The following is a 17,360-nucleotide window of genomic DNA, read 5'->3' as shown; positions in this document are numbered from 1 at the left end:
ATAATAGATACGAAACTTTCGCTTGAGTATATGATCATCTGTTCAAACATCACAAAGACCTAGATTGTTTTTGGCGGGACACAAAAGTTGTTTACAGTACGCGGAGGCCGGAGGTGTTGCAAACCCGAGTGTCATAAATCATGGGCAACGATTTTGAGTTACAGTCGCTCCTGTCTAATGTCACATTTTTGTCATTATCATTTGCGGCAACATTAGGACTAATCGGGATCATAGCTGGGTTTAATTTCGGTAAAACACGGGGTCAACAATGGACGCTAACTTGGCTTGTTTACAATGCACTTACTCATTTTATACTGGTGAGATCTTTAACTTGATTGCCTACATTTACATTGAATCTATGTTTTTGTTACGACGGCCTTCATACTCATGTATTAAAAGTAACTGGGACCCCGGGGCGTTGCGTTTATTTACCAGTTCTGGCATATATGATATTTAAATCTCTGCTTCTGGTTAGGCGAAAAAAATCACATGGTGGGCTAGGCTAACAGTAATTAGGTTGATCAGTAACACACTTATTCCGTGCACAACGTTTTAATGTTGTCTTAAAGGACTAGTGATATCAAATGATTCTGATAAGAAAGAGTAATTGATTGTTTTGCAATAAATCCAGATTAAGATCGTCCCAATGATGAAAAAGAAATAATAATAAGGGTCTGTTTCTGTATGGATTACGCAGCTATAATATCCCAAAACTGGTAATCTTGCAGCGGGTCAGAGAGAGCGCAGGAGGTCGTTTAGCCCCGCGTTTCCAGTGCTGATCTGAATGCCTCGATATAACAGTTGGTTCGTCCAAAATGATTAAAATCCTATAGGATAGCTGTTACTCGCAGAAGTCTGAAGGGTCAATTTACATATTACATTTTACATTATTTCAGGAGGGAGCATTTGTCTGTTTTTCATTGAGAGGGACGGTTAATCACACTGACCATTTCTTGGCAACAATTTGTAAGTACATGTGTACTAGCTAACTCTTAAAATTCAACTGATACTTCAGATCACCAGTTTAATTATTTAGATATGAAATTTTAAAATAAGAAAATAGAATCATACATGTACACAAATAATCAAATTAATTTCATTTAAGAAAAAAATAACTTTATTAGGTTCCTAATTTCACAATTTATGATGTAAAATCTTCTATTCTAAAGGTCATGGTTCATGACTTTCAAACTAGATGTCTTTAATTAATAATACCAACAATGACCATAATTTTACAAATATTCCGGTATGATATTTTTTGTTCGGAATGATTGGTCTAAACCAATTTAACATGTTAAAATACTTTAAATTTATCTTCATGACATTTTGCTACACATATATATATATATAGTGAGGACTTAATTGACATAAGTTGAGTGGACAAAAGAAAAATAAATCTTTGTATGGTCATATGAGCATTATTCACGACTTAATCATTATCTTATTTTAAAGGGAAAGAATATGCAAAAGCAGACAAGCGCTGGGGAGTGTCTGATCCTACCATAGTATCCTTGGAGATTCTTACTGTGGCAATCGCTGGACCACTTGCCTTACTGCTGTGCTATGCTATTGTGAAAGACCGACCATATCGTCACTTTGTACAGATCGTTTTGTGTGTTTGTGAATTGTATGGAGGTAGGTATACTCTAGTGTATTCTAAAATCTAATTGTTTACAGTTATACACAAATTGCCATAAAAAGGTAAAATTATCAGATTAAGCAAAAATGCATACTTTTTAATATCATTTTTTAATTTGATCAAATCATACTTAAATAATAGTGGTTCTCTGTTCCAGATTTCCTCTTATAAATGCGTTTGAAAACTTTGCTATTAGTATTCATTAAGTTATATTTTGCCTTTCACCTTGATCCTAATTTTGATATTTTGTTTGTTATACAGCTTATTATTTTGTTCAGTAAGTAGAATTTTTACCTTGAAATGATTTCTTGGATATAAAAAACTAGGTCTCTTTTTGTCATTATTCCATAAATCATTTTCTAGGTTGGATCACATTTTGCCCAGAATGGCTACAGGACAGCCCCAATCTGCGTACAGACAGCTTCCTCCTTCTCTGGGTTTACCTCGTCTTCTTTAACATGCTCTGGGTTGTTATCCCTGTGGCTATGCTAGTCCAGTCATACCTCGACCTTTGCTATGCAGAAGTACAGAAAACAGTCACCACGGAAACGACGACAACCAAACTCGTCACGCATAATTATAACACAAGGTCAAAGAAAAAAGATTAGCTTTATAATGTTTTTAAACATTTCCAACTGTGTATGTTATATGTTTGATTTTGTATCTAGTTTCAGATAGGTATTTTTTGTTTTATTTGTGAATCCTGTGAATATAGAATATTGGAAGAAAAAGAAAAGATCAAAACACAAAAAACAAATCAAAGACAAAAATAGTACACTGAATGTATTTATATATAATTCAATTTGTGTTACAGGTACACTTGGGTATTTTCTTTATTATTAATTATGAATCATATCATTAGATATGATGTCACTTAATATTCATACTGTTTTGTTTGTTTCTTATATATTTTTTGTTGCTTTTCTTTGTACACAAGATAGTATTAACAATTTTCTGAAATCCATTTCCTAAATGTTAATGTCAGTTACAATGTCATTGGGAGACACATTTTCCTTATACCATTATAATCATGTACTGTATGTTAATCTATCTTTGCTTACTCAATCCATCTGTATTTTGTAACAATGAGTCCCAGTGTTAATGTCAGAAATGATGTATGATATATTTTTATGAAGTAAGGTGTATAATTTATAAATTTTGAGTAAAGGTGTAATCCAGTTGAATAAAAAATAATTGATGAATTCACAATCAGTATGGAGCAGCCCACTTATTATTTATTATAAAAATGTTACTAATTCTGGTTATTTGTAATATTGTAAAATCATACTCAAGTAGATGTATTATATCTTTGTTGTGTTGTGTTGTGTTGTGAACAGTGAAAGTTAAAAATTATCAGGACACATATCAGGGTTCTCACTAAGTTTTTGAATAGATGGTTGAAAATTTATAATAGGTGGTTGAGGGCCACAAGCCCCCATGGGGCCAATACTTATTTCTGACAAAAATAGCCGGTTGTAAACAAGGAAATACACGGCTGTTTTTGCCGGCAACCGGCTTTTAACGAGAACCCTGATATAATAGAAATATTTTGTTCCAGAAATAATATGCTATTTTTCTTAAAATCAAACAGTTCTTATTTTATTTTTCACAATTTTTAAAAAATGACTTTAAACCATTTTCATGAATTTTTGGACACCATACATGAAACAAATATTTTCCCTTTTGCCTGATTTTGTAAAAAATATACATGTCATCTGCATAGACATACAAAGTATATATGTGTAATGTATATTTAATTTATTGTTATTCAAAGATAGTATGTGGATGTAGCATTTCTCAAATGGATAACAATTACTTTTTTTTTCTAAAATTATATTACTCATTGGTTATTCTTATTTTGTTGTATACATTTATACCGGTTTAATAGTTTGTAGTGAAGAGTTCAATCATATTTTTATAAACAACAAATCAAGGTTAATTAAGATTGTAAAAATGAGGATGGGGTATTCATACGAGAGACATACAGGTTGCCAAATTGCCAAGTACCCGGCATTGCAACAGGTTTTAATGCAAAAGAATAAAACTATGTAGCACTAGATATAATCAGAGTTACTTCCCTTGATTAAATCTATCAGAGTTACTTCCCTTGATTAAATCTGTACTGATTGAAAGAAAGAAAAGTATATCTGATGGATCACAATCTGAATGCCTTCTCACCCTTCAACTTCGTTTAACCCAAGTGCCATCTCCCAAACTGATTGATCTCAAGTCTTTGTATTTCATTTCCACACTGATGTACACAAAAAAATTGTATATATATATTGAATGTCAAAATAAACTGGACTACATAATGTACATATAGATATACACATAGATTTATTCTGACAACATACATGTAAACAAGTAGAGGATTTTTTATAATCCTATAATAGTAAGCTCTTAGAAATTCGCGGATTTATTTTATTGTTTCAGTGTATAAATACACAAATGTACTGTCCTTCATAAAATGTTTTGAATAAACCATTTGTAGTATAAACTATATTTAGTGAAGCACATTCAGCTTAGTGCATAATTAGGGTATTATGGGTAGTTTTATGTGAGATGTACTGGTTGTTATGTTTCGTGTTTATTTGATACAATCTTATATAAAATAACAATCAAGTGTAAAACAGAATACAAATAATTTTTGGTCATATGCAATTAGTCAACTTCAATATCCTAGGGTATTCAGCCGATGCTCTCTCTCCCTGTAGGGCATCGGACTGAATACTCTTGGCTAGCAAAGTTGGCAATTACTAACAATTTCTCAGATTCATGCACCATATTCATTTTGTTTTCATTTCCTTGCTGATACATAATCCTGATAAAAATCTTTGAGTTGAAATTAATACCGTTTTTTTAGTTCCTCCTAAATAATAAAAATATGCAATCAGAATTCATCAATATTTTTTACAGTGTCTTTTTTAAGTAACATTTATTTTAGCATTTACTGTTAGATGTTTTGTATGGATGCATATGCAATCAGAATTGATCAATACTATTTACGATGTATTTTATGAAGTAACATTCATTTTGGCATAATTTGTTAAAGAATATATAATAATAATCTGTCCCTGTTTGTAACCTGTTTGATGTACACTATTATAATACATATATTTTTCCAACAAATGCACTAGTTATTGTTGTTTTTATTATGCTAAATACCTAACGATTATACGAAATATTACCTATAACAATTACAAATGCTTATTCCTACAAATCACATAAAGATACACTGTAAGCTATAAACACAATCAGATTTCAGCACAAAATTGGTTTCGAACAGGTTATTTTGTGTGATTAATTTGCAAATTCATAGTAATAGGTTTGCATAGTTAGGTAATAGACGCAGTCATAGTTGCGTATAAATGTGCTGGTTATCATATTGTATGTCCTTAAACATTGTTCCAAATCTCTTCCACAAATTTTCATACGGACAATCGCTTACAAATCACTCCATTCTTTTCTCCAGACGGATATTCCGTCTGTTCCATGGCGGTCCACGGATTATGTAGATAAATCCTAACTGTTCCCCTTGTTTTCTCTTTGTTTCTTTTCTTGATCTCCTTCACGTTTTGTTAAGCCATTCTGGATGTGTATTATTAGTGTGTTTTGTTTGTAAGATTCTTAATGTTCCCGGATATAGTTTTCTTTGTTAACGACCTTACAGTGAATAGTCGGGCAGTAAAACCAGTCTAAATGCGTCCATTGGCCTCCCAAAAGCCCTTATATAACAAAGCGACGGTAAAGTTCTGCTTACGTTGTCCAGTTTTGACCATTATAATTATGGAAAAGCCCCGTGTACATTAAGCACAGTTCTAAAAATAAAAAACGAGGCTGCATGGAAATGTCAACGCGGACATAGCCAGCCGGGAGGACGTTTAGGATTCCTTTAATATAAATCGATTTCTTCGCATGCAGAGCGATTTTGATGGGAAGTCTTATTTTCCTATTTCATAAAAAAAATATACTGGATATATCAACATCATTTTACTGTTTTTATCGGTCCTTTGTCCGACTTTTCATTTTAACAAAATAAAATTATTATTAAGTTTTAGTGTATATCTACTACGGTCAAGAGGACCATTAACGCTCTCACGACGTGGTCCTATACGGCTATTGAACGTTGTCATTACTGCTGTAGAATCACTGCAGATTGTGCTGCCACCAATCATCTGCATGTATCATCAGTAGTCACAACAACTATGAGAGGGAGACAATAGCGTGGTCAAAGCAACATTGACCCATTGAAGTAAGATCGAAAGGGGTGACTCACTAAGACTGAAATTTTCTTTCGTGAAGGAGAAGAAAACCTTGATTATCGATTGTGAACGTATTTCCATCTAAAAGCAACGATTAATAAGATATAAGATATGAGAGTCCATATAAAATAAAGTTGTGTTAGCCGTGACGATGTCGTGATAATCGTGGCGACAGTGGGATACAAACTTGATTCAATCTACCAGCGTGTAATTGCATTCAGAAAGAGAATCCGTCCTTAAGATATCGGTACAATATCGGGTTACCAGCATGGTTTGCCGTACTTTCATCGTAGGAAGAATGTTCTGTTCAGCGTGTCGCTAGACTACTTTGATGTTTGAAGAAACGTAGCATAGCCGTAATACCGGTCGTGCCGAAGTCAGGCTATGTACGTTTGTCATTTATAAATTGAACCAGAAAACGTCATTCTCAAGATCGACTCCGATAGATCATTTTCATTGTATAGAACATGGTTTGGTTAGGCTACAAGTTGATAGGGCATCGTTATAATCCTAAGTCCACGTCTTCACCCAATAAAAGCGTTGCTAACTTAAGCTAATTTTGCATATATTGGGGGTTAAAGTCGATAAACACAGTTATTAACGGTGATTTACTATCTGAATTGTTTTCTATTTGATAACGTCACATGGGCCACCACCGGCATCATCCAAAGCCTGGTGCAAATTCATGTCGCATGTATGGTCTCATCAGGGGTTCTGATCACTTACGATCTCTACACCACTGGACTATCTCATAGTAAAACTGAAGGCAGCTCAGAGGAAAATATCTGAACCAATCACAGGTCAGCAAAAATTTCCTTTGAAGGCTCCAGAGAGAGCGACGTCCAACTTCAAAGCCACACAGTCAATCGCAGTGTACCGTTATACGACTCTTTTGTTATGCATCAAGGGACTAAATTACCTGTTCTGTTGCCTCCTGTTTTACTATGAGATAGTTCAGGGGTGTAGAGATCGTAAATGATCGGAACCCCTGGAGAATCGAGGATGCCATTATCTAGCTGTTCCAAATTACTGTGATTTAGCACATGTTACCCTAAGTTAAAGAGCGTGTCCCAGTCATCGGTATGGTGGTAGCCACTCCGCACGATATGACGACTGCTGACAGGGTAAATAGCTATGTGTCCACGTAAACGTCAAATTTTGTTTCCTTTATTTCAGATGTTACGTGGTCAAATATCACAGATCGATGTCGTTGCTGTCACTAAAGCCTTGCTTATCTTCTGCCTCAGGCAAACGAGTACCCCGGGTAATCTGAAACACCAGACAAAACTACGAGATTATTATTTTAGATAACCGAAAGGATAATAGACCCAAGACGTCGGGTCACACATTGTTTTGAAATTGGTCAATTGGGACCCAAAAAGTAGTTGCACTAGGTAGAAAAAGCTCTTGTACAGAGCTAGTTTATAATGCATGTAGCTATATCGGATATCGGAGGGCGAGGCTGTTTCAGAGCGAATGACAAACTCAGAATCCTATTTTGGCATTCTTTAACATACAAAAGACAAAACACATCGTTAATATAACAATACAAAAACAATATTCAGAGACATTCGATTTCATACCCCGACATGATTCCACACAAGCCTGACAATTTCGACTTACCCCTTTTGACCTTGCCCAACGTTTCTCTATTCCAGTCACCAGAATGCTTATTACCACTCCGCACGACATGGCGACCAATGGCAATGTAAATCGTGTCGTATCCATGTGTTGAACGTCCAGGTACTCGTCGGCCGTCGGGGGGACGTAGCGTCCAGGCGATGACAGCTCTACATAGCGTCCGCATGGTCCACTCATCCATTTATCTGTGATCTGTAGCAACTCTCCGGTTTCCTTCATTTCGATCAGAGCATGATCTAGCTTACGACAAATGTTACTGTCTGGTCCACAAGCAAAAGCATATGAACGTTCCGCGTGTGTTTTGCCGGTCACTGCTAAGCCGCATGTTCTCGCCGCCGTGTAGTATGCGAATTCACTCTCTAACACAAGAGCGTAGTCGCCATTGCCATCCTTGACCTTAGATACCCCTGCTTCTAGTGTCGACACTAAAACCTCAGGGTGACTCTCCCAGTACTCATTTATTTGGTGCTCAATTATACCAGAGGATATCTTGAAGTAGTGTCTTGTTGATCCATACCCAGTAGTACCGTATTGTACTTTAGATTGTTTAACCATTTGTTCAAAGGTGTAAAATGGTAGCGGCTCGTCAACATCCGGAGATTTAAGAAATAAAATGGACGTGAGGCTGGAAGCATACAATACGATTGTAACTAAACAGAAAATGCGCCAGAAACACAGCAAGGTCCGACCGGCGTGTGAGGAAGGGGTCATTTGGTGACCTGGAATAAAGACGAGTACGATCTTTGAGGAAAGATACTATAAATTAATACCATAGCGAACATAGATCGTGATTTGTCTTCAATGAGACTGACTTTTGGTAGGTATTTGCTATTGCTATTTAGATGGAAAATAAAGATAGATATAAAGGAACGCACGGTATGTTACGTTAAATCGTCACAATCAAGCAAATTAACTTACCATGCAATAAAAACATATTGAAGGTCACGAAGAAAGCGCTACAACACGTAATGTTATGCTCCCGACTGTCAGCAAGGCTTTCTTCTGGGTTGAACCTAAACAATTCAAACACAGCAACTAATTAAGTAAAATTGAATGTCAAGACCACGGCAGATGAATATTCTGCTATATTTGCAGCAGAATTGCCCGTGTCCTTTTCAATAAATAACGAGAAAGCCCATTGACGTTATGTTTTTTTTACGCGATATAAGTAAAAGTACTCGAAAAGCCCCAAAAGTTAGTCCCAGTGGCCCAATATTTTGATTTACATGTGATGAATACTCCCTCAAAATGGAAGAACAGAATTATTTTCTTATAAAATCTTGATCCACAAGCGGCTCTGTACAAAAGAAAACGACCCAGGGAGTTGTCACTTGAAAAGACACTAGATTGCAAGCCAAAAGGCTACATTATTTTACTTAGATGTTCATCTTTACGGACGGAAGAACGGGTTTACACATGCTCAAATAAACTACTATGCCATGTGGTCCTACCTGCAAATCCCATACAGCGCCAAGGAAACCACGACGTATGCTACTATAATTGATATCCAAATCCCCACTGTGAAGGGTCGGAACGGAAGTATGGCAGAGTTCGGGGACGGTTGATGTGGTTTTGGCTTCTTCAACAAGACGCTTATTCCTGTTGTTGCAAACGCCTGTGAAAACTGAACACTCTTGGCGCGTTCGGCTGATACTGTCAAGGCAGCTGCGGCGATATCGGCTTCCTATTGAAAAAGAGCAATGTTCGGCAATGACTAATACAATCTTTCCCTATCTAGAGGGTGTGATAACGAAATCACAACCAAAGGGGTAATTCATGAACGTCCAACCCGAGGCTTGCCGAGGGTTTGACATTCAGGAATTTCCCCGAGGGTTGTAATTTTGTTGTCACACCCTCATAGGTAGGTAATAATTCTTGTTCTCCCATATACAAAAGAAAAGGAAGAGATAGTAGCCCAAAAGAAGCATTTTCACCACGACATGAACATGGTTCCGTTGTCTTCAACAATGCACGCCACGGTCACACTACATGAAGTCATGACGGCACGTAATTGTTTTCAGGTTCAAAAGGTCAGCGCTCGCAATCTGTCATACCCTAGGGGTTGACAGAGAAATCGCCCATGGCTAGAACTGGTGACAAATCAGTGAATTGTGGGAGGAAATATGATTTTACCTGAACATACTGCAGACTAATGTTGAACCTGCTGCATACGTGTACCAGGTACTTTTGACTCATCCTACAGTTTAGCTCCACATGTTGGTTATTAGTAATGTCATCCAATAGTTTATAGCCTTACATTGAAACTTTTAAAGAAAACATAAATCAACTACATTGTAACACACATACCGTATATAGCTGGCTCTTTCCGTGGGCATGATATTTTCGCGATGCCGTAGGACATTGCTAGGATCGCGAAAATGTCATCCGCGAAATATTGAGAAATGGTTGAACGACATCTACCCTTAAAACCATATTACGAAAATTTAAAACCGCTAAAATTGGATTTTCTCGTTTTTAGATCAAATCGAGAAAATTTTGGTCCTCGAAAATAACCGAATATGCGGTATAGGCACGCATGTGGCCTGGCATACGAACTATTATTGCGTTTTAATACTTAGATAAGAAAAATCACCTTTTCTACTTACTTTACGTACAAGTTCCCCAATCATACCAGTCCAATCACCGGTACCATTGAGTCTATGACCAAACTTGTTGTCTTGCACATGTACTAAGTCGAAGTTGACATTGAGTATCACGCCAATTCTGTCCAGAATGTCCTTGACGATGCCAACGTAATTGGTGGAATTCTCCGTCGCTTGAGGATCCGTCATCAGGTAAGGTTCGTGCTGTAATATAAAGATTAACAGAAAAAAGTCAATTGAATCAAACACTTTATTTTCCTGATAAGCAATTTTCGTGTTATATCGCGAGAGAGCTCGAACACGAATCCAAACACTTTGCGAACAATTATTTGAAACAATACATGGATACACGATTGTCAGTAAGAATGATACCTTTCATTACGAATTCATGTGTTAGGGAATATGGTGAAAACAGCATACGCGGCAATTAAGGCAATTAATTGGTTTACTGCATTAATCATATTTTGGCTTATAGTAATTATTCGATTGCAATTTCAAAATTGATTCAGATGTCGAGAACAAAGGGACACAGATTATGATGGCAATTGGCTTTATAACTCTATCGTGTCGATTTCGTAAGAATCGTAGTGCCTACAAACCCATTTTCCTACCAAAATGAAAAAGAAATGACACCAGTGTTTAAATTAATGTAATCATATCACTTTAATGAAACCAACAGAAAAGGTTTTTTTACATTATAATGATGGGCAATCGTCCGAGCCCCACGTTTAATTCGCGACTTATCGTGTAATATGTATATAGAAGTGCAATCCACCGTGGTCCTCAGATGATGACTGGCCAGTTCTAGATCCCGTTAGATGGGCTAAAGTGTATCATTCTGGCAAACAAAGAATGCCGATCTATTGACATTAATTTAATATCAGTTTAACTAGGAAATAGAGGTCATTTCTCTGTATGCTTTTAAATCAAACTAGCGGAGTATACAATACTCGACAGAAATGGTACTGTACAAATCATTTGCAATATGAGTACTAATATTAAATGTATATATATGGTGACTTAAACTTACCAGAATAGTTGTGACTCTATAAGTCGGAATGGCCAGAGATGGCTGTAACAAAAATAACAACTCTTTACATATGTTTTACTAGGAAATCTTGTCTATGATGTTGTAACCTCATTTTAGGTCTTCGATATAAATTTTATTTGGTTATGATTGTTTTTAAGAAACCTTTTTGTTTCGGTTTCAGGAAGGTCTTCGATATAAATTTTATTTGGTTATGATTGTTTTTAAGAAACCTTTTTGTTTCGGTTTCGGAAAGGCAGAAAAGGGCATTAAAATGTACACTTTATAACGTTACATCTCTTCACGTATTTATCATTGAACGATGGATAACAATATCACATTCTTACCGTATATTCTCTATCATTTTAAACATAACAACCCATGGGTTAATAATGAGATATACTCAGGTAGTGGGATCGCCTGTTACATAGAAAAATGTTTTTAAAAAAACCTGGTGATTCAAACCTACGTGAATATTATACCACATGAAAATGATAACGCATACAGTGCTTCTAAAAGGTTTTGGTCTTACAAAAAAAAAACAGATTACATTGGCATATCTTCCCTGAAATCTGAAGGCAAATTAATAACTGCTACAGCTCAAGGGGTTCCAAGCACTTAACCTCCAATTCCAATCGGTTTTCAGTCCTGGAACTAAATTTTCAGCGGAAGAACTTCCTAACAAATGTAATATTCTAACTTCACCACATTTTCCCATCATGCCTGAAATCCTGATTATACCTGAAGGAATTATGAAATTCTAAATAACCTAAACCCAAGTAAAGCCGCTGGCCCTGACGAGCTAAGGATACTTTTTAAAAGCACTTGGCACCAGGAATTGCTCCTTAAATCTCATTTTTTTCATCCAATCTCTTATATCTGGGTATCTTCATACTGACTAGAGTCTAGCGCATGTCGCCCTAATTCATTAAAAAGGCAATAAGATCAACCCTGAAAACTACAGACCTATATAACTTGCCTGTATATGTACAAATGTAGTAAGATGTCGGAGCATATCGTGGTTAGTATAAATATCATGAACCGTGCAGAAACTCACAAGTCATTTTCTACTTTGTCACAAGCTGAGGTACTATGGCATCAATGACAAGGTTAACACCTGGATTGACAGTTTATAAATAATAGAAAACAGGCTGTTATAGTAGAAGGTGAAAGATCTGGTTACGTAGATGTCAAGTCTGGAGTCCGGCAAGGTTCAGTCTTGGGTCCTTCCCTATTTTTATTTTACATCAATGACATTCCAATTGGCCTTAATTCCACTGTACGTCTTTTTGCAGATGACACCATTACATACATGGAAATAAAATCCCCACATGATGCGACATGTCTACGAGAAGACCTTAATAAACTTGCCGAATGGGAGACATCTTGGGAAATGTCATTCCACCCAGACAAATGTAACATCTGTAGAAAAGCCAGCTCCACCCTGGGCTTTCTCCGTAGAAACCTTAAGATCGGCTCTACATCTAAGACCCTCGTTAGACCATCACTAGAGTATGCCTGCTCAGTATGGGACCCTTATAATAAATATCAGACATCAGTAAAATTGAAATGATAAAGATTTGTCACCAACAAACACAGAAACACCTCCAGTGTTGGTGACATGATACAAAATCGAAACTGGCGCTCTCTAGAACAAGAAAACTAGAAAAGACCTACTTGTTCCTCCAGTACGCAACACAAGACAATCACTTCTGTACACATTGCATCAGACACCTTCATGTAGAACACAAACACGTAAATATTCATTTTTTCCTATAACCATAACAGATTGGTATTGCTTACAACCACAAAATCTCTCAAACACTTCAACTACAGCCTTCAAATCAGCAACCCTTTCTACCTATTAAACTTTTTAACACTCACTCCAATTGACTAAAACTTCAGCTAGATGAAGGTGGTCAGTACAATAACAGAGATGTAGATGTAGATAGGACCAAATATATAAAAAAAAACATATATATATATATATATATATATATATATATAAAGAAATTTGAATATATTTAATTTGATGGGATTATAAGACGTTTTATTTCGAGTACATTCTAATTTGTGTGTTACAACTTCATAGTAGAAAGGATATAATGATATCAGATCTTGGCCAAAGTTCATGACCCTAAAAGGCGACACCGACAACTTTTACAACAGCGTGGTACAACTCGGCCTCCTTTGTATCCGTAGAAAACCAACGACAGCAAACTGAACACGTACTTCCCCTGTTTAAACTCACTTTATTTTGCACTCCTATAAAACAAGTTTCTGTGGTGCAGCCACATATAGAACCAAGTTAGTCACAAATGTGCATCAGGGCTATGTACACGTATCACTACCAATGACTCGTAAATAGTTGTGTAGCTTGTGCATACATGTATTTTGGCAAAACATATATATTGCAGACGAAACTCCACAAGATCCGGAAATTTTCTATCATCAAATTACCTGTTCTTATGTTTACTCTTTTGTGTCTATAGCGTGTACTATCAGCGTTAGTTCGACAGGATTTGATTTTACACAAGTATACACACCGATCAGGTCCATGTTGACCTTGACCTGCATTATGTTTGTTTAATACTAGTGTTAACTCGTTTGACGACAATCTAGCTTGTGTAAATCATGCAATCCATTTCGTCCAAATAATTTCAAAATATTATGCATGTATTTCTGCTTCAGCAATCACTTTTTATTATAGGACACACAGGTAAGTTATATAGAACTTCATAACATAGAAGATCACAATCACAACATCCAATAGCTAAGAGTATATAATGTTTAAAATGATTCATCAATCTTCTGTTATTTGAGAAATAATATTCCATATTTTTTTTATTCCATTGCCTTACCTTTTCTGTGGATTGAGCATGTGATCGTAGCAACGTAAACGTGGAAAAAGTGAACAGGAACGTTGAAAACCTCGCCATGGTTATACTGTTAACCTCTCACTTGACAAGTGCAGACGGTCACAGTGGTAGTGTATGCTTACATCGACGACACTGTTGTTAAATGTCATACATTAGGCTTAGAAGGACCTACCCACCAATGCAACAACACCCCTACCCACAATATCGTATTAGCATTTTCCATACCATTTTTTTTCATTTCTGATATTGTTACTTTTGTTTACTTTCAAAATACTTCGAATTTTATAAGACTCTTTCATATGTGGATATGAAGGATAGGGATATTCTACCCGAGGGTCACAAAATGTAGTAAAACCCGAGGCTTGCCGAGGGTTTTGCAACATTTTGTGATCCCGAGTAAAACCAGTCAATTTTGTGAAAAAAATGTTAAAATGTTATCGAGGAAATAGAGATTTTGTTGACGCCGTGACGTCACGAGGCTTTATTGCATGGGTAGCCATGCAATACAGCCTCAGGCGACATGAGTGTATTGCCCTAGACCAGCCAGTATTACACGTGTAGGTATGAAAGAAAATATTACATTTCATACTTGTATAACTTCAGTTTTGTAAAGAATTTGGGAATTTTTGTCTAAAAATTACCTATCTAGGCTACCTACACAATACTGTCTGGTATGGGTCGATAAAGGGGAAGCGAACAATTGATTAAGACTGGCCTTATCCGCCTGACTGAAAATAGGAGATGGCTATTATATATATATATATATATATATATATATTTCTTTCATACCTACACGTGTAATACTGGCTGGTCTAGGGCAATACACTCATGCCGCCTGAGGCTGTATTGCATGGCTACCCATGCAATAAAGCCTCGTGACGTCACGGCGTCAACAAAATCTCTATTTCCTCGATAAAATTTTAACATTTTTTTTCACAATATTGACTGGTTTTACTATAAAAGATGCAAGCAACGGAATTTTTGTTGAAAATATCACGTAATTTTTCATGTATGAAAATTGACTTCCAGTCGTAGATTTCTTCGAATTTATTTCAAAATGGCGGTATATTATTGTTGTAAAATTGCAGTAAAACGTCGTGGTATGAAAGAAAAATACTCTTTCATAAGTGGATATGAAGGATAGGGATATTCTACCCTCGGGATCACAAAATGTTGCAAAACCCTCGGCAAGCCTCGGGTTTTACTACATTTTGTGACCCTCGGGTAGAATATCCCTATCCTTCATATCCACATATGAAAGAGTCTTATATTGATATGGAGAGGGTTGCCTCGTTCAATTAAAGATGCTCCATCGCTGACAAGTGTAATTTCTTCACTATCAAAAACAGAAGACGATTTAGTATTTTTCTTCAGTTACAAAAGTTACTTACAATGTACTTTACACCATTACCACCATTGAAAAGTTTGAGCTTCTAATTTTACTTCAAATTAAAAATATGAAAAATAATTAATTGCATTACGAAAAAATTTCGTGTCACTATGTCTTATATGGAATGAAGTACTGATTGCGCATCCACCAAAGGCGAAATAGTTTTTTTTTCATATTATTTTTTTGTTTTAATTAGCTATATATATACACACGATTAAACACCAATTATTGTTCAAATGAAGAATATCATTTATTCTCTGTCGGCGGTGGAGCATCTTTAACCTTTAAATTCCATTATCCAAAACATTGAGTTCATCAGGGTAGTGTCTTATGGCCATCCTTTTTCTTACTAACAAGCTCCTCAAATAATCCTATTGACATTTTTCAGAAAAAAATCTTATCTAATACAAATTAGATGCCTTTGATTCGCTTAATGTGTATATAGGTGTTATACTGCCCCGGTAAAAAAAAAATATATATATATATAAAGTTTCGCATAATAACGCGATAGTTTCGCGTAATAACGCCAAAAGTTTCGCGTAATGACGCGAAAAGTTCCGCGTAATAACGCGAAAGTTTCGCGTACTATTACGCGATTTTTTTTCTTCTACCAAAGTGAGCCCAATCGGCTTCCGTACCAAATCGTATTTCCATACGTCTAACTTAATTAAAATATTACATACAAAGTAAACATGTACATTACATGTATGTACGTGATAACTATACCCAAACCAGTGTCACGCAAATTAAACAAGTGAAATTTATACAGATATTATCAACTTATTTATGTTCAAATATACCAAAGAAGTGATAAATATCACATATAACATATCACTTACTTATACAGGGTCTAATATCGATCTTAAGTACATATGAGATTCGTGTCAAGTCCCTGTGCTACTACATGTACAAAGTAGAACCAGGTAATATGCTTGTTCTTTTAACATTTCAACACACTGTGAAGGTCAGTGTGAAAATGCATATTGATCAATTTCATGTAATTACATATAATTTACACATATCTACTAATGTTAAGTTTCTTTGTGAAATAAAAGCTATATAATAGTACAATACATATGCACAAAGATTATTACATGTACTTATGCACTTACATATACATTTGTTTATGTATATTCAGAAAATTAACCGTACGACTACGTTATTGAACCATACATTACTGTTTACGTGAACCTGGATAAGTTTTCATATTTCATCAAAACTTTTGACTTATATTACGGTCATCCAAAAAATATATTACGGTCAGTCAGTTTTGAAAAGATGTCAGATATTACGGTCATCTCGGCGATATTTTTCTATATTTCTATATTTGTGAGTTAAAGATGCTCCACCGCCGACAAATGGTATTTTTTCACTATCAAAAACAGGAGCAGACGATTTAGTAGTTTTCTCCAGTTACAAAAGTTACTTACTTTACAACCATTACCACCATTAAAAAGTTTGCGCTTCTAATTTTACTTCAAATTAAGAATAGAAAAATAATTAATTGCATCCGGAAAAAATTCCTTGGCACTATATCTTATATAGAATGAAGTAATGATTGCGCATGCACCAAAGGCGAAATAAATTATTTTATGTAATTTTTGTGTTAATAAGGCATATATATACACGGTTAAACACCAATTATTGTTCAAATGATGATTATCATTTATGCTCTGTCGGCGGTGGAGCATATTTAAAATTAGTTGCTTTCACAAATATCCGAAATGATATCCAGATATAGTAGGTACAGATGATTATCTGGGTACCAATGGAATCCCTTCGTACTAATCATAAAATAGCAACATAAGCCAAAGCTATATATAACGGTCACCAGTGTGTGCAGTGAATGTAGAGTATGATTTTTTACCGATTTTTGACATAGACCCCTAAAACGTCTAAACTGGTCTATGGGCACTCTG

General features: G+C 35.6%; 2 protein-coding genes across 2 annotated transcripts; one reads left to right on the top strand and one right to left on the bottom strand.

The window, feature by feature from the left end:
- The first annotated feature begins 21 nt into the window (after positions 1 to 21).
- LOC138307300 (emopamil-binding protein-like) lies at positions 22 to 3,209 on the top strand. Its single transcript, XM_069247955.1, has 4 exons — positions 22 to 317; positions 897 to 966; positions 1,453 to 1,635; positions 2,003 to 3,209. The coding sequence occupies exons 1-4, from the start codon at positions 141 to 143 to the stop codon at positions 2,245 to 2,247; spliced, it is 675 nt and encodes a 224-aa protein (XP_069104056.1). The 5' UTR covers positions 22 to 140; the 3' UTR covers positions 2,248 to 3,209.
- Positions 3,210 to 3,337: 128 nt separating this feature from the next.
- Positions 3,338 to 14,209, bottom strand: LOC138307299 (glutamate receptor U1-like). The gene is made up of 7 exons (XM_069247954.1): positions 14,034 to 14,209; positions 11,176 to 11,217; positions 10,149 to 10,349; positions 8,994 to 9,226; positions 8,461 to 8,555; positions 7,525 to 8,261; positions 3,338 to 7,170 (listed from the first exon to the last, which is right to left on the bottom strand). Exons 1-7 carry the CDS (start codon positions 14,109 to 14,111, stop codon positions 7,096 to 7,098), a joined length of 1,461 nt encoding a protein of 486 aa, XP_069104055.1. The 5' UTR covers positions 14,112 to 14,209; the 3' UTR covers positions 3,338 to 7,095.
- Between the last annotated feature and the right edge of the window lie 3,151 nt (positions 14,210 to 17,360).

The sequence above is a fragment of the Argopecten irradians genome, chromosome 14 (genome assembly GCF_041381155.1).
Source record: "Argopecten irradians isolate NY chromosome 14, Ai_NY, whole genome shotgun sequence".
In the NCBI taxonomy this organism is placed as follows: Eukaryota; Metazoa; Mollusca; class Bivalvia; order Pectinida; family Pectinidae; genus Argopecten; species Argopecten irradians.
This window is presented reverse-complemented; position numbering and strand designations above follow the sequence as displayed.

What these genes read in the sequence shown, in the direction of transcription:
- LOC138307300 (XM_069247955.1), top strand. Translation starts at nt 141, where the DNA reads ATGGGCAACGATTTTGAGTTACAGTCGCTCCTGTCTAATGTCACATTT. An exon ending in CACTTACTCATTTTATACTG is followed by an intron (nt 318 to 896) that starts GTGAGATCTTTA and finishes ACATTATTTCAG; the next exon opens with GAGGGAGCATTTGTCTGTTT. An exon ending in CCATTTCTTGGCAACAATTT is followed by an intron (nt 967 to 1,452) that starts GTAAGTACATGT and finishes CTTATTTTAAAG; the next exon opens with GGAAAGAATATGCAAAAGCA.
- LOC138307299 (XM_069247954.1), bottom strand. Translation starts at nt 14,111, where the DNA reads ATGGCGAGGTTTTCAACGTTCCTGTTCACTTTTTCCACGTTTACGTTG. An exon ending in ATAGAGTCACAACTATTCTG is followed by an intron (nt 10,350 to 11,175) that starts GTAAGTTTAAGT and finishes TTTATATTACAG; the next exon opens with CACGAACCTTACCTGATGAC. An exon ending in GTTGGGCAAGGTCAAAAGGG is followed by an intron (nt 7,171 to 7,524) that starts GTAAGTCGAAAT and finishes CTGGTGTTTCAG; the next exon opens with ATTACCCGGGGTACTCGTTT.